General features: G+C 39.2%; 2 protein-coding genes across 2 annotated transcripts in view; both read right to left on the reverse strand.

The window, feature by feature from the left end:
* The window catches only part of LOC140928006 (uncharacterized), a 76,117-nt gene that overhangs the window by 48,282 nt on the left and 10,032 nt on the right, over nt 1-17,803 (reverse strand). Inside the window, exons 2-4 of the mRNA XM_073377722.1 lie at nt 9,311-10,526; nt 8,361-8,441; nt 1,029-1,109 (exon numbers count right to left, since the gene is read on the reverse strand). Of these exons, the coding sequence (XP_073233823.1) occupies nt 1,029-1,109; nt 8,361-8,441; nt 9,311-10,505 (1,357 nt within the window). The 5' untranslated portion in view covers nt 10,506-10,526. The remainder of the gene's footprint in view (nt 1-1,028; nt 1,110-8,360; nt 8,442-9,310; nt 10,527-17,803) is intronic.
* Nucleotides 15,079-17,612, reverse strand: LOC140925803 (uncharacterized). The gene is made up of 2 exons (XM_073375671.1): nt 15,819-17,612; nt 15,079-15,619 (listed from the first exon to the last, which is right to left on the reverse strand). The coding sequence occupies exons 1-2, from the start codon at nt 17,563-17,565 to the stop codon at nt 15,234-15,236; spliced, it is 2,133 nt and encodes a 710-aa protein (XP_073231772.1). The 5' UTR covers nt 17,566-17,612; the 3' UTR covers nt 15,079-15,233.

Here is a 17,803-nt window from a genome sequence, read left to right on the forward strand (position 1 = left end):
TGTATGTGACAATGACCTTCCCCAACAATTCAGTTATTGCTGCAAGTGGGTGAAATAAACAGAATATCTATCTATCTATCCAATGTTCTGTTATGTTTAACTTGACGATTTTACATGAATTCAACCCAAGTCACTATCAAGAGGTCAAGAAAGACAAAGTGAATTGTGAAATTACTAAGATTCAACATTTTACACGATAAACAAGAATTTTTACATGTATTCCCAAGTGTTACGTTTTTTTCAACAAAACGTCAAATATACCCGTGATAAGATGATTTTTCTATAATAGGGCGTGGTCGATTGTCACGTGATGGCTTGATAAAAAAGCAAGCGACGTAAAATTAGTCAGAAATTCTTAGAATAAACCATACAGCAACGCTTTACAAGAACTTTTGTCTGTATTAAACTTAGATTTGTTAAAGGAAAGAAAACTCCATATTTTGGCATTGACGTCATAGTGAAATGCCCAAAACTCTACCTTGACACAAGAATTGAACTTGGCAACAATGATTTTCGTAATCTGCGTACTCAGGTAGGCTCCTTCCAGGCGTACTCACGGTAGTAAGAATGGTTATGTTGCCAAGAATCAGAAAAAAATGCCCGTGGGTGTCACATTTTGGTTTCCTGTGTACTCGACTATTACACGAATACACGTATTTATCCCCCACCCTTTCCCTCACGCGTCGAACGTCTTGAACTAAAAACAACAACATTGAAGGGGAAGAGGCAAAGACATTAGTGAACGTTTCAGCAATTTTGAATGCGGATGTAGATGTCTTCGTTACCAATATGGTCGACGGTCGGTCGACTTTAATGCAAAACGCTCATGTGACCTTCTCTGGACGTCTGGATCCGTTTCTATTGAAACGAAAGTGGGGTTAAAAAAAAAAAGGTTTCTACTTTGCCTTTGTCAAATCAACGAGGACAAAAGCGTAAATTACATTGAAAGGTTTTTGTACCATAAAAAAATCAACGAAGAATTATATCATTTTATCTTTTGTCCACCTTTTCAGTTACTAGGAATATACCTGGATGTCGTGCACTGGAGGTGTCCGTTTGTTGAGAAGCTCCCTCAAGTGTGACACTCTGGTATTGCGTTGATGGACCTCCTAACGCGGATAGTAAACCATGTCAAATCAAAATCAGAATTAAATATTTATTGACACTTCGTCTGTGCGGTCATAAACATCTTTAAAATACTTACCTGCACCTAAAAAATAAACACGGAAACTCTTAAGTAATCATAAAAACGTCACTGGTTACTTCAGCGACATTTTTTAACCAGCAAATCATCAGGGCCCGGTTGCTTAAAACGTCCGTAACAACTATGGGTACACGTACGTGCACTCGTACCTTAAGTCAGTTGCAGGAAATCACTTAAGTGGTCCACTTAGGGAATTCACTTAAGTGGTTGCACTTCATTTTCGTAAGTGTTCACGTCCGTAACAACTACGGGTACACGTACGTGCACTCGTAACTTAAGTCAGATGCATCAAATCACTTAAGTGGTCCACTTAGGGAATTCACTTAAGTGGTTGCACTTACGATTTTCGTAAGTGTTCACTTAAGTGTCGTTTATGCAACAGAAATTGCGGGTGTTGCGTAAAACCTTTTTTACGGGAAAAATAGCACGTAAACTTACGAGACCTATGTAGGTCCCGTATCGTTACTGTTTTTACCAAATTTAACGAGATCTTTTAATGAGAAGTGAAAAAAAGTAATTCGTTCTAATGCGCTTTGTTAACCTCTAATGTACACTTTTGTGAAAAAAGAACTATTTATTTTATTTGTGGAGAGGCTTAAAAGTGTTCGAAAGGACTTTTAACTTTCTTTACACTCACCGATGGTTAGCTTAAAAAAAAGAGTAAGTCATTAATGAAGTACTATATCAAAGTTACGCGTGCCTTTAAGTGAGCCCGTAAGTTACCACGTAAAACAGTAACTTACGAGAGTGCTAAGTGGGTTCCATGCAACACACGTAAGTCTACCCGTAACGAATTCGTTCGTCGGCCCAGGGCCCGGTTGCATAAAACCTACACTTAAGTGCCCACTTAAGTAGGTCACTTACGAATCCGTTATGGGTACACTTACGGGTGTTGCATAGAACACACTTAGCACTCTCGTAAGTTTCTGTTTTACATGGTAACTTACGGGCTCACTTAAAGGCACACGTAACTTTGATATAGTAGTTTATTAATGACGCCTTCTTTTTTTTTAAGCTAACCATCGGTGAGTGTAAAGAAAGTTTTAAGTCGTTTCGAACACTTTTAAGCCTCTCAAAAAATGAAATTTGCATGCAAACGTTATTTTTCTTCAATATCTCCTGAAAATGATAGTTCTTCTTCCTTTTTTCACAAAAGTGTACATCACAGGTTAACAAAGCGCATTAGGACGAATTACGTGAAGAAAAATAATTTTTTTCACTTCTCAGTAAAAGATCTCGTTAAATTTAGTAAAAACAGTAACGATACGGGACCTACATAGGTCCCGTAAATTTACGTGCTATTTTTCCCGTAAAAAAAGTTTTATGCAACACCTGCAATTTCTGTTGCATAAACGACACTTAAGTGAACACTTACGAATATCGTAAGTGCAACCACTTCCCTAAGTGGACCACTTAAGTGATTTCATGCAACTGACTTAAGTTACGAGTGCACGTACGTGTACCCGTACTTGTTACGGACGTTTTATGCAACCTGGCCCAGGGCCTGATACTCTATGTATATGCTGCGTGTCCGGAACCCGATAGAGTAGTATAGGAGGGACCGAATAAACCTTTTCTTTGGGCAGGAATTCATTAACTTGGGCAGGAATACATTAACTAGGTGACGTCACAGGCTATTGTCTTGATCTCAAGAATAAAATGATGTGGCATCTCATTAACTTGCGGTGGAATCTCATTAAGTATATCCAGAGTAAAGTCAAACTTGTCTGTGACTTAAAATCACGGAGGCGTAATGTAATTATGCAAGTCCTATTTGCTGCTGCTGTGATTGTCCTAGTTCCGGTTCACTGACTTTTGGCGGGCAAATCGTGCATATTAATGAGGGCAAATACAAACTAGCTCTTTTTTACACTGCGCACAATGTTTTACTTACCCCTCCCTTTTCAATTTTATTTCCCTCCTCAATTTTTTTCTTTTTGCCTTCTCTACAGTTTTATTATTTTCCCTCCTCAATGTTTTTATTCCCTCCTCCACAATTTTTTCTATTATTTTCCTTCCTCAATGTTTTTTATTCCCCTCCACCACAATTTTAATATTTTCCCTCAATTTCATTATTTTCCCTCCTCAATGTTATTATTCCCTTCTCTACAATTTTATTATTTTCCCTCCTCTCCCTCCTCTTCCTCCTCAAAATGAAGAGGTGGAGGAGGGAAAAAAACCTGAGAAGTGAGGAGGAGGAGGAGGGGGAGGAATAGGAGGGAAAATAATAAAAATTGTAGAGGAGGGAATGATAACATTGAATAAGGAAAATAATGAAGTTGAGGGAAAATATTAAAATTGTGGTGGAGGGGAATAAAAAACATTGAGGAAGGAAAATAATAAAAAATTGTGGAGGAGGGAATAAAAACATTGAGGAGGGAAAATAATAAAATTGGAAAATGTAGCATGCTCATGACGAGATCATTCATATACAACGAAGGTCGTCACGATTCTTATTCTCAGTTTCCACGATCTCCGTTAGGAACGCGTGGCCTACAATCTAGGGAAGACCGACGAAAACAAAAAAAGCCTGCATTTTTAGAGTCTCGCTCGCTCTGCTAAAGCAAGCTCGACTTATAAAGCCAATATTGCCAAAATACTGTCCAAATAGTACTTCACTCAGGGCCTCTCCAAAACCTGAATTTCTACTTACAAGTACGGGAAGACCAGCAGAGAGAGCCTCCAGTGCTGTAAGTCCAAAACCTTCTGTTCTTGAAGGCATGACAACTAGATCCACTTCACAAAACGACCCTTTCAAATTTTTCCGGTCTTTTAAAAAACTCCTGACAGTTAAGTCGGTCGCATGAATATCACACTTCAGGAAACGGTTTTTTACTTCCTCTAACTCTCCCTCCGGTACACCAACAAAAACTAGTTTAATGTTATCTAATGAAGCAACTGCTTCGGCTGCAAGATCAATTCCTTTCACTAAGAAGTCTTCTTCGTCTCCACGGCAAAACACAAGAATTTGGAATTTTCCTTTTCTTTCAGCAATCTGTTCAACTTCAAGAAACTCAATGAAAACACCGGGAGTAAAGTTGAACACCACGTCGTCCTTTTTACACGAACAAAGATAAGGCCGGAAAGCTTCGTTTAACTTAGGACCAATAGAGACAGTATTAAGCTTGACAAAAAATATTCCTTTTGGCAATATTGAACCTATAGCCTTGAGCAGTCTATCATAAACTCCACTTATTTGAAGCCGTGACTTTTAAATTAAACAAAAAAGATATACACGGATATATTTTTTAGAACTTATCCTTTTCGCTGTGATCTTTTGAAAAGGTTCACAAGCCCTAGAGGCCTAAACTATCCTTTTTAGGTATTTTGGAGACAAGTGTTGAGGCCTCAAATGTAATAAATGACCCTAAATGTAATAAAGGTCCTAAGTGTAATAACTTTTGGCCCTAAATGTAATAAAGGTCCTAAGTGTAATACCTTTTGGTCCTAAATGTAACAAAGGTCCTAAATGTAATAACGTTTGACCCTAAATGTAATAAAGGTCCTAAGTGTAAGTTTTTCAGCTCTTTATATGCTTAGGGTCATAAGAAGATTTCACAGCGTTTGCTTTTAGCCTTATTACAGGTTAACTGAGTACCAGAATGTGTCTAGGGAATATCGAACATTAAATACCCCAGGCAGAACCCCTATATAGCCATTTGACTAACAACTTATTATTATTATTGCTATCATTATCACTGTTATTTTTATTGTCATTTTTAACTGAAAAGAATGTTTAATCGAAGTGAATTGTAAATAGTCCTTTGACCGAATACTGATTAATTGTAAATAGGTTTTAACAGTTAGCATTGTTATCAATAATAACTCTTTAACGACAACTTGAAAACAGAGGTCCATGATATGAAGCAAATTTTTTAAGAACTCTTTAATGTCAAAAAGGACTGACGTATCTTAAAACTTATGTAACAAAACAAAAGAGCCTCGTTTATTATAGCAAATTTTCTCCAGAAACTGTAACTTCATCCACTGGATTGAACTAAAAAATCTGTTTCATAGGCAAAGGCCAAAAATGTCAAAATTGCAGCCTGTAGTGCCACCATGATTTCTAATCTGGGTCAATAACACAACATCAGCTAAACTGTTTTTACTTTGTCTGTTAACAAATAGGTGCAAGTAAGTGTACTTTAATTGCTCCCTCCTTCTTTCCACCATACATTGGTAACATAAAACCAAGATCCAACCTCAGCAAACAACAGCTCAACCCACGCATTTATCCATTTGGGGCTGGCTATTATCTCTCTAAGAGCCAGCACAAATCCACTGTATGGAACAAATTCTTTGCTTAACTTGCGCAAGCTGAAACAGCCATTTCCCGCAGTGTCGCGATGGTTGTAGCTTTTTCGTGGTAGCCGACAAATATAACGGATTGTGAGTTCTTTAAAGGGTTCACCAAGCTGGCAAAGGGAATTATAGGCGACAATACTTATGTCCGTTCCAGTTAACGCGAAGTCTATTATTTTGTCGAGAACTTCATTTGGAAGTTAACTGGTTGGACCACCATTATCATCACAACCACCATTATATAACTTACGGTGTTCACAGCATTCTGTATGGACCGACCGACATACTCTTTTGGAATATGATAAAAAAAAAAAACATTATTGTTTTGGCGCAACATTAAAAAACCCCATAGGCAAAAGTGGTTAATTTACTACGAATGTTTCTAATGAACATTCATACTTCCTTCAATTGCTAAATTACTGCTGTATTTTTAAAACTTTTGTGTAGATTCCATTTGTTTATAACTCGCGTTTCATGATGTAGGGATGGGTAGTAGGAAACATGATCGAGACGTAGTTAATTTATTAGTGTTTCTCTTACTTCTTGAGCGCTCTAGCCGCTTTCTAAGTTAATGAATATCCATGAAGACTACAATAGGGCGAAGAAAGTGAATCGCCAGCTGGCTATATCGAATCAGACCGTCGCATATTTCAGTCAGGGACTTTATCACGTTTGGGGCTGTTATACTACATACATGTATACTGCTAAGACTTCCATTATATTTAGGGCTAAAACCTATTACACATATAATTAGACCCTTTATTACATTTAGGGCCAAAAGTTATTACATTTATGACCTTTATTACATTTAGGGCCAAAAGTTATTACACTTAGGACCTTTATTGCATTTGAGGCCTCAACAACAAGTACGTGATCACATGAAATAATACTGACCTTTGAAACTATTTTCTCAACATAGGAAGTTTTTATAAGGCAATTCCCTGATTAGCCATATCGGGCCCACTCCCCTAAACTGGAGCTGATTACAGCGGAAGTTGGTCAGGCACCATGTTTTGAGCATTGCGCACAGTACTCGGTAGCAAAAACGCAGTGTATTATCAATATTCGCTGCAAATTCATTAAGGAAACACGGCTAAGGAATATTTCAACCAAAAATCAATTGCATTTGAAATAATATGCGTCAAAAAGGCCATCCCGTAAAGTGAATACAACAGTACTCACTTGATTCAGTAAGGAAAAATTATCTTGTTCTTCTTTCTCTCCATTTCAAAGTGAGTACTGTGACTAAAGAGCTCAAAAAAAAGCATCAAAGGATGCATTTACAGTAAATTTTTTTCTTACCATCCCTAAGATGTTAAGATTCTATAAAAAAAGCACAGATTATTAAGGTTTTAGAGTGAGTACTGTTGGTGCGTACTGTCCAGCTATGCAAATCAGTTCAAAGTAAACTATTGCTTGTTTAGTTAGTTCGTGACAAATACCACGAAACGTAATTTTTGTTAGCAAATAAACACATAGAAATATTAGCAACACTTTCAAACAAAAAATGATCCGGTACAATTCTCTAGAAGTAAGCGAAAAAAGGCTTTGCCACGTACAAGGCCTGTTATAAAACAACCGCTTTTTTCTCACATCACAAATGCATTTATAGCTCCTGCCGTATTTTTTTGTTGTACAAATAACAGGGACGGCTATTCACATCGCTTAATATTTTTTCACGGCCGTTCTATCTTTTGGAAAACGCTGTTATTTTCTCTACCAAGCCTACTGGATTTTTTTGACATTTGTACTCATATTGAGTACTGGCGACTGTAATGTTGACATCTCTGAGCAAGTTATTACCAGGTAAATGACCTCGTGCTTTGTCGCATATCCACGACTCTAGCTCTTTGGCCTGCCGAAATTCTTACTGTGTACACCATGATATTAGTAACTCGTTACTCCCCTTAACCGTTTTCGGACGTGAGTCTTGTTTAAAGTTATGTTATCCTTTGGAATAAAGCACGCGCTATGAGATTCCACAATTTCTGGTATATATCATTCGTTTTTAGCGAATTCTTAAAACACGTTTAGAAAACTCCGAAAAGCTGGGAAAAGGTTTGTTCAATTACGATCTTTCATCAGAATCCCGAAAAACACTCTTACAGGCTTGAAAAACCCTCAAAACTGCCTTTTTTCTTCCCACCTCGTTTTCAGACAGTAGTCATGGCCACGAGACCAAGAATGAACCAAAGGTAGTGTATGTTTATAAGTCGAGTGAAAGGCAAGGAATATAACAATATATAACAACTTCTTGGACTTTCAGTTGTGGGACAAACGGACAGCGACAACAAACGTAAAGAAGTACTACGTATGTCTTACAAAAATGAACTGAGAATAGACCTTATTCACGATACCTGTCATCGTGCTTAAGGATTGATGGGATAAATGCGATGTCACGTTGTTTCTCAGGGGGCAAACAAGTGAAAAAATTGCCAATGGAACAAATCGCGGTTGAGTTTGTTTATCCTAGACAACAGGAAATGAAGACCTTTTCATCTTAGAGACGATAATGTCAAAATATGGGCGGAAGTAATCTTTGTTACCTTTTTGTGTGCGGTAGCGACCGTACATGTCCTTATGGTGAACAGTAATGACGAAAATCTTGCCAATCTCGATATGTACATTTTGCATGAAATCGTCCTCTCGTTTCGATAGAATAAACAAACTCGACCTCGATTACTCGTATTGGCAAATTTTATCACTTGTTTGCCCCCTGAAATATACCACGTGCCATAGCTTTTATCCCATCGATCCTGGAGCGCGTGCGAGGATCGTGAATATGGTCTACTATTTTGTTGAAGATTATTTAACGATTTGAACTCCCCTTTGTCACAATTAGGAAACGTCATACCTTGATCCTGCACACTTGAGATCTCCGTTTGTTGAGAAGCTCCTTGAAGTTTGACGCTCGGATGTGGCGTTGATCCATCTACTAACACGAATAGTAAACGGAGTCAAATCAAAATCAGAACCAATTGAAATAAACCTGTTCTGGTGGTTGGTAGGAGGATAATACCCGCGGCTGAGAGATTTTCTTAAAAATAAACATTGGGCCGAAAGCGAAACTTAGAGGGCAAATTTGAGATTTAAGGACAATGGTCGAAAACGTTTTAAGATTCAAGTCAGCTTCCCATTTTTACCAGGATATTTATCCCGAAACCGGGTCCAAGTTTTGTCTTCCTCGTTGGCCATTTTACCTGCATGCAACCGCAAACATGAAATTGATCAAAACCCAGAGAAAGCCCAACCTAAGGTATTCTCCCGAGGACAGCTTTACGGAAAAGGTCTAGTGTAACCACTCTTAAAAGGATACCAACTGCACTGTTCGAAATTATTTAAGTGGTCAAACAAACGTTTCCAGTGGATTAGAAAAGAGAAGCCAATCATGTCACTACCTGTCACAGCGAAGGCTAAAAGAAATTACTGCTTGGGAAACCTGACTTCGTCGGTGAATGGCGGGTGGGCTGAGGAAGTCAACACATGGAACGAATGGAAAAGTTAGAAGAACTAATGATGTCCAACTGACAAGCTGTAAGAACAAGGTGAACTGACTGAACTGAATTTTGTTAAGCTATAAATCGACTGACAGTCGCAGATGACTTGGACTGTTGCTCTATAATTGGTTGCTCTATAGTTGGTTGTAACTGTAAACTGCTCGGATTAAAACGTCAAGTAAATTGCTCAGTGACATTGCAGGTTTTATGGTAATGTCGGACGGATCGGAAAAAGAGAAAAGTAATCCAGAAAAGTAAACATCGAAGGATCCTAGGTTCGATCTCTCATGTGGCTGAAAATTCTTACCTTGAACCAAACTGACCATTTTTCGAACAAGTATTTTACATTGTTCCTCCCAGCAGTAGGTTTCAGAATACGAAGAACGCAATGCCTGGGACTCCTTGAGTCGCTTATTCCTGTCTCTGTTCTGCAGGCCCTTAATAGCATTAGCCCAAGCTTGGACATCGTCTGAATCAACGACATAAAACGGTCCAAATAGTGCTTCACGGAGAGCTTGCCCAAAGCCTGAGTTTCCACTTACAAGGATGGGTAAGCCAGCAGAGAGAGCCTCGAGTCCTGTAAGTCCAAAACCTTCTGTTCTGGAAGGCATGATAGCGAGATCTACCTCACAAAATAAGTGTTTTAAACTTTCCCGGTCTTTTACAAAGCGTCTGACAGTTAATTTGTTGACATGGATTCCACATTGGAGAAAACGGTTTTTAACTTCCTCCAACTCCCCCTCCGGCGCACCAACAAAAACAAGTTCAATGTTATCTAATGAGGCTACTGCCTTGGCTGCGATATCAAACCCTTTAACTCTAAAGTCTTCCTCGTCTCCACGGCCAAAAAGAAGAACTCGAAATTTTCCTTCAATTTCAGGAACCTGTTCAACTCCAAGAAACTCCCTGAAAATACCAGGGGTAAAGACCATCTTGTCCTTCCTGCACGAAGAAAGGTAACGGCCGACAGCCTTGTTCAACTTTGGACCAACAGAGACAACAAAATCAGCCAGTTTACAAAGTTCAACCTCCGTTTCATGCTTCATTCCAGCAGCTGCTATTGGATCATCGTATGTTTTATGCATCCCGAGTTCTTCTGGTACTGTATGAACTACTTGAACCCATTTACATTTCCGTGAACTCTTTATAGCGTTTGCTTGGGGGCCAAGCTTAATTCCATGACCAACAACAACGTCAATATGCAAATCATCGGGTAGAAAAAAAAGCCATTGAAGTTTCTCCTCACCTAGTTGACTTGTTGGCTCAACAAGTTTAATTTTGTGACCAAGAGCTGCTTTCTTGTCCTCGTCATTGCATTGTGGAACAAAAATGGTGACATCCACGCTGGAGTGTTGAGCTATGTTTATGGCTAACTCCCTATTCATGGTTGACAACCCTCCTTTACTGGACCCCCACTCAGATGCCAGAAAAAGAACCCTCAATTTACCGCAAGGTGATGGAGACCCTCCATTTTCTTGATATTCTGTTGAATTCGACGCCATTGTTGAACTTGTATCCCGGTCCTAAAAAGGGATTTTTCATAATCTTATTTTGAAGGAAAACATTTGATATAATTTAAGATCAGAATTCAAAAGTTACAGTAAAAAAATGTCTCCCTCGGCGGTAGACTTTCAGCGTTCACTATTTTAAACGAGAGTTCCAGTAAACATTTTCGCACCACTTTAAAGCAAGATCCTTCTTCCATCTTTTACTCTATCCTTTGATAGGGGTTTCCCTATGGTTGGCAATTCAGTGCCACAGTAGTCATGAATGTAGAAAATCTGGCAAAATATGATAAATAATCACTTGGAACGTCTGAATGAAGACAAAAAAAAAGAGACCCTGACCTTGTGTCACGAACATCTGCTAGAAAGAGTCGGCCTGTGCAAATACCTTATTGCAAAGTTTGCAAGGAGAGCAGGAGAATCCCTGGGTACTCACTCCTAATGAACCAATTCTAGGACCTTTTAATTTCACTGCCCCTGATTTATCTGGCCAATTAGATAGCTAATCAGATGCTGGGGCGAGTGTTTAAAATATAACGTCAATGGACCGGCATTACTAGCTACTTACGTATGGCGAAAAAAATTTTAATTGCGGCTTAAAATCAGACGTTTCAGTTTACATCCGAACTTACGATCTACTGCATCTGGCCCCTTGTATTTCAGATACTTTTGGAAGTATAGTTAAACCTAAGAATACCGGTCACCCTCATCAAGTGGTTTAACACTTTTCTGTGCTATTTAATTTTTTTTCTGGCTACATCCCCAATTAAGTGTTCTATATCAACCACCAAGGCGTATTCGTTATGCGAGGAAAACAGTTCACTACTGTCCTTTCGTTTCTAAACCCATTGTCAGCAAGAGCTACGTAAAAATCTTAGAAAATTTAAGAACGAATGTCGCTAAGGATTCGTTTAGATCTCATCCACCATGTAGTAAGGCATGTCGTCGCATTCAAATCCTTTCCCTCATCTTCAGTGCATATCTACAAAGTTTCCTTTAACACTCACACCCTGCCAAATTACTGCAGCTGCTTATGATGGACTGAAACATTTTTTGAACGAAAATGGTACTCTGTTGGATACTCTTACTACTTCCTTGACTCCAAGGTAATGTATCTTAGTCACGCAATGTGTCGCGTCACAAGTGCTGCACTGATTTTATCCCTCTACAAATATTAGAAAGCAGACTTGTCTTCCTGAATTTGTATGAGGGCCTTGCTCCCACATTGAACTATACAGTCAACAAGGCGAAATTGAATTACCACCGGCGTCGACGAAACTGAAGTCTGAGTCAGATTTTTTTAGATAGCATCTTTTTGGCAGCACTTTCGTGTTTCGTGTCACGCAAGGTGGGAGAAAAAGTCGCTTATTTAGTGGCACATAGTTACTTCCTTATAATATATAGATTTAGCCACGGCTAAAAGCTAAGCTCCCATTGAAAAGTTAAGTGATTTTGGAGTGAAACAAATCTTGTATCGAGTTGATATAGCCTTATATATACACCCAAAAAGGTGTACGGTCAAATTTAAGAGCAATAATGGCTCTTGATCACCGTAGATAAGGCGTGGAAAACAAATCAGGCCGAATTTTTGCCATCGACAAGTTTACAAATTCTTGCCAATAAATCTGGTTGCGTGCAAACCAATCTTTTATTTATTTATTTTTTTTAATACAGCACATCTGAGGAGAAAGAGTACTATGAGGCGCTGTTTTTATCATACAGACCTCGTACAAAATGCAGTATTTCACAATTTTTCAAGACAAATTGCATTCATTCAATATTCAGGACCATCGAAGCATGCGTGGACTTTTAATTAGCGAAACCGTTCAAAAAATTTCCAAAAATCACCTATACGGCCAGCCGGTTCTAACTTTTGACAAGCACCAAATTTGCGAAGAAATTTTAAAAGAGTTACGCTTCAACGTGATAAAGAATTTATTGAGTCTATTTTTTATTCATGGTTTTATAACGATGTGTAACCTTAAGAAGCGTTTGATACGCTCGGCATTTTGAGTACTCCTGCGAGCGATGTTTATTAACGACTGAAAACAAACGGCAAAGCGATGAAAATTACACTTTTGAGACTACCAACAATCAATAAAAGAAATATAATTCGGTAGGACATTTACAGAGACAACAATTTTCATTCACGAAAACAAATGAGTATTTAAGTGTCTCTAAGAATCCTCTAGTCTTTACTAGTAAGCTTAAAGCAGGGTGGGGCGGGGAGCTGCTTCCCATACATTCTCTTAAATGAAACCCAAACGATGTTCTCACAACTTGCAAAGCGATCAGCAAAGGTCTTACCAGCGGACTTGTGTACTGATCATGCGCATTACGTCAAAAACCATAGATCAACGGTCTTGAGAAGAAACAAAAACATGGCAGTCGAAGGCGGGTCTGTTTCTCAGTATTATGTTTTGGTAATTCGCAAATTTATTGATTTTATGTCGCTTTTTAGACATAGTGTGTGGTTTTCTTTTTCTGTTAAACAATTTCGCTTTGCAGAGTTTGGAATATTCAACACATAGCTCCATATAGCTGCTAAGAACCGTAGTTACTAAAACAAGGAATGACCTACAATGACCTACAATGACCTACAATGATCTACAATGACCTACAATGATCTACAATGACCTACAATGATCTACAATGATCTACAATGAGCTACTATGACCGAACGTGTAATCCCTGTAATGAGCTAAAATGAAGATTTTAGAAAAAGACCAAAAAAAAAAAAGATCAGGGGACATGTGTGCGTAAACGTAACGCGTTTAGTCTACTGCATGAGAGCCCATTTAACGATGCAGCATCTCTAATTATTACGCTTGGAGATAAATTTACAGTGTAATAATACATGTATGATGATACTGTGACTTTTGTCCAAACCATCCCTTGCAACCTTTCGCATTAGTTTTATTTTGTCTTTTCTTTTTTTCAAACAAATTGAACAAACACAGTCACCCCAACAGTCGATCCGGGGGGATCGACTAGGGACGTAAGGGTAGAGATGAACAAAGGAGGCCTTCAAATTCTGACCCTGTTCAAAAGAAAAATTGTTCATTTTTTTTAAGTACCCTGGCCTGTATAAGACATCATAAGACCCTTTAAATGGCTTTCGGTCCAACAGGATGCTCTGTTTGTAACGCTAAATAGTAAAATCCATATCCTGCTCAGCGGCCCATACTAAGGGAGTGCCTGCATGCCTTCCGTCAATACAGGGTATAATAGTGCTTTACCGGTAAAAACGCGATTGCAATAATCCATTTTCAACTTTCTCAAGTTACCTGAGATCAGGCACAATTTCTATCTGGCCTTTTCAAAATGTGCTTGGCAATTTAATACTATAAGCCTAGTGTCACGTCCAAGCGTGACACACGACAAACATCATTGTCTGTCATTTTGTAGCTCATTGTATAGGCTCGATTACCAGCCGCTGTTCGGGAAAATGAGGAGACGGCGGAAATCGAGCCTACTCATTGTAGGGCTTATTTTAACTCATTTTAGCTCGTAGTAGCTCATTGTAGCTCGTAGTAGCTCATCGTAGATCATTGTAGGTCATTGTTGGCCATTGTAGGTCATTGTACGTCCCCTGATCTTTTTTTTTTTTGTCTTTTTCTAAAATCTTCATTTTAGTTCATTACAGGGATTACACGTTCGGTCATAGTAGCTCATTGTAGGTCATTGTAGATCATTGTAGATCATTGTAGATCATTGTAGGTCATTGTAGGTCATTGTAGGTCATTCCTTGTTTTAGTAACTACGTGCTAAGAACCGCCGAAGAGTTGAGCTATCGAGCAGTGTTTTGCTGCAAACCTTAGGAAAGTTAAAGTCGCTTCAAGGTACAGAGCTTTCAGTAGTAGTTGTGATTTGTTTTAGGATCGTTTTGAATTTTAACTTTGGATTCAAGGTGTTGACTGATCGAAATAAACGAAGTGAAATGTTATGAAGTGTTAATTTTTATTCAGTTATGATATGTAGAGCAGTAAGCTAATATTTATAAAGCTCTCTTGAATATACTTGCTTCCGATAAATTTGACACTTGGTCCAGTAATTTTTATCAGCATCAAGTTATCCTTACCCGGCAAAAACGATGTAACCTATAAATAAATCCATCGAGCGCGTCGTTGGTTAAGATCTAGCACGGTTGCGTTTTAGTTTCCCCCGATAGTCCATGGGCCAAGTGGCTTTTCATTACCACTCGGGGGGACAAAGGCTACCATATATCAAATAAAAGCTTATCATGTGTAGATTTCAAAAATATATGATGGAAATGTTGTAAGAGTAGCTTAAGGGAGTCACATGACCTCGAATTTTGCATAATTAGCATAAATTGATAATATACTAAAATGCGGCTTTTAGCAAGTAAGGCTGTAGATTCTGCATAAAATAAAGCAGGCATAGATAAGATATAATGTCTGTAAAGTAATTTGTCACTTTTAAGGATAAATAGTCACGTGGCAGTGACGTCACTTCCGGTCACGGTAAAAAAACTCTCAATTTTTGTCTATATTTTCACTTTTTCCCCTTTTTTCTTTTAGGTAATTCAAAAATACAATTCAGAGTATTTTTACCATAAAAAGCTCTAAAAGATATAGCAATTAGCATTATTCTAAATGTATGTTCAAATAAGAATTAAACTGGATACCCTGTGTTCTTAGCATGATAAGTGTTTCTCATGGGTAGGTGATATGTTGAAAATGTTACACCCACACTCAAGAGACTTCAGTCAAAGTCAACGTGCTCTTCATCCAGGTCTACCTGGATGTCCTCCTCTTCATCTGGCTGGTTAGAACAAGTTATTAGGCGGCAAAGGTCGGAGCACTTTAAGCCATTTCGAATGCAGTCACATGAATCATCATTACAGGCCTTCTTGCATATACATGACATAAGCTCTATTACAACTGTTGGTGCCGGGAGTCCACTCATCCAATCTATCACCAATCCCTCTTGAGCTCCGTCATTTACAAGAGACCAGCCATGACCAACTGGGGATGGAATGTCGTTGTTTCGTAGAGAATTTTTCCATATCGCCGCTTGATAGTTGGCTCGCCGGCAATGCTTGTACAAGCTGTCTTGGCATGGAGGCAGCTGATGGGATTCCGCTTCACCTGAATGAATATATGAATATATATCATAGGTATGGGGCGGGAAAACATTTACATTTACATTTATCGCTGAATTTATTTCTTTGTTATTGTGATCTAATTTCTTAATATCATGCAGATAGCTAGGTGTCTTCGATTAGCGAACTTTATATGACTCTTTAATAAAGTTTATTATTATTCTAATTATTATTATAATCATTACCTTTCTTTGCACAGAAGACCGAATATCTGCATTGATTCACGTCTGAGATACCGTTCTTGGAGCCATACATATCACAGACAAATGCCTCTAACTGCATCAGAAGATCTTCAGACATCAACCAGTTTTCTCCAAGTTGCTGGAACGTACGTTGGTATTCCTTTTTCCTCAGTAACCTCTTCAGGGGCTTCACTTTCCCAATCCCTGCAAAGGCACTCACTGCATCACAACCCGTAAATGCGTGCAAACCTGGTAGTGCTTTGCACGCATCCTGGCCAATGACGTGGGCTATTTTTCCAATGTCGACATACCGAGCGTTCAGTTGAGAAACACAACGCTGATAAATCGGTACATCAATGGAAAATGAAATCGCTAGGCACAGGATTCTAACGTCTGTGTCTTCCAAGGATACAATGATTGACCTATATCGCTGCTCATTTGCTGCATGTTGCACATGCAGGAGAAGTCGTGTATCAGCCTCCTCTTGTTCGGATCTTAGCTCTTCTTCTTCCTCTACTCTCTCGGCAGTGATCTTGTAGCATCGGTTTCCACATGTTACATACAGCTCCTTGTCTTCCAGTCTCTTGCGACCCGGTGTTTTTTGCCAGTGTTCCACAACAAATCTGATAAGACTTGTTTTGTTGTCACCATTGCGTAAAAAATTCTTGAATTGCTTGAACTTCTGGCCAGCCGCAAGGTTCTTGAAAGTTATTGCATCACTTTCACCTCTGAGTTCTCTTTCTGCTGATTTTATGGAAATGTCTCTGTACACGTCAAATACGACATCCACTCCATCGCTACCCTCCGCCTCACGCAACACTCTAGATAAAATATTGTCTGCGATCTCACCAAATGTGAGATAATCTACCTTCAGCTTTTGGACCAGAGCCACCCCATCTATTAGGTAAGCTGAAGGCCTTGTTACTTCTACCGTTGGCTGTATCAATTTCTCTAATTCTTTGCCAAGTTGTGCCTTATTGGTCTTGCGGGGAAAGCCATTGTTGCAGGCCAGGGAAGCAGGAAGAGGGCCTAATGGGTGCTTTAACACATTTTGCATTTGCAGATTGCGGCTTTCAGCAATTATGATCATCCGCGCAAACAAATTTCGATCAGCGCGCAGAACAGTTTCTGAGTCTTTGCCCTTTGCCACCGTCTTGGTCTTCGATAAAGCACTGAAGGTTTTCAGCTTTTGCTTCTTCAATTTGTCATTGAACCTTACCGTTGGGGGCTGTGATTCGAGACGGGTCTTCTTGAAATCAGCGTAGGCTGCCTCTCCAACTTTATAGGCGGTCGCAAGGTCCTCTGCTATAGCAGTAGTGGCAACAGCTCCTGTCGAGATGCTGGACGGTTGCATATGACCTGCAAATGGATCTGTCCAGTTCTTGATTAAATCAACCATTGCGGCAACATCTTTCTCATCTTGGGCAATGCGATACGAGTGAAGGTCAGCATGACCGTGCTTCCCTTTGGCATAGCCAACCATTTCGCGCAAACTGCGCAGGAACAAAGTTCTGAATTCTGCCGTCAAGTAGTACCTTTGTACGGCTCCAGGTTTCAAACTAAAGCCCTTAGTACCCCCAGGTGTTTGGGTATCTCTATTTACGGTTTCTTCAAGAGTCTGGTCAACGGGAATTCTTCCAAATGTATTGTCGTTGCTCAACTGAACTGAAAATCCACCATTTCTCATGAACTCGTGTACCTCAGGGTGCTCATCTGGTAGACTTGTCATATCGCTATAATAAGCTGACATGTATCTTGCGTAGTTGATAGCATCATAGGAAAAGCACCACGGGAGCATCTGGCGGACACAGGAGAGATGGAGTTCCCAATTCCCTTTTCTAGAAGCACAGATCATGTGAAGTAGTAGCTCGATCATGTCTATATAGGACATCCAGAATTCTGAAAGGGGGGCATTGGTATTCCGAAGATGAAGAGTGTATTCGGCAAAAAGGTCAGAAAAACGCTGGAAAACTCGGCTCTTGAAAACC

Source organism: Porites lutea, chromosome 2 (genome assembly GCF_958299795.1).
Source record: "Porites lutea chromosome 2, jaPorLute2.1, whole genome shotgun sequence".
Lineage (NCBI taxonomy): Eukaryota > Metazoa > Cnidaria > Anthozoa > Scleractinia > Poritidae > Porites > Porites lutea.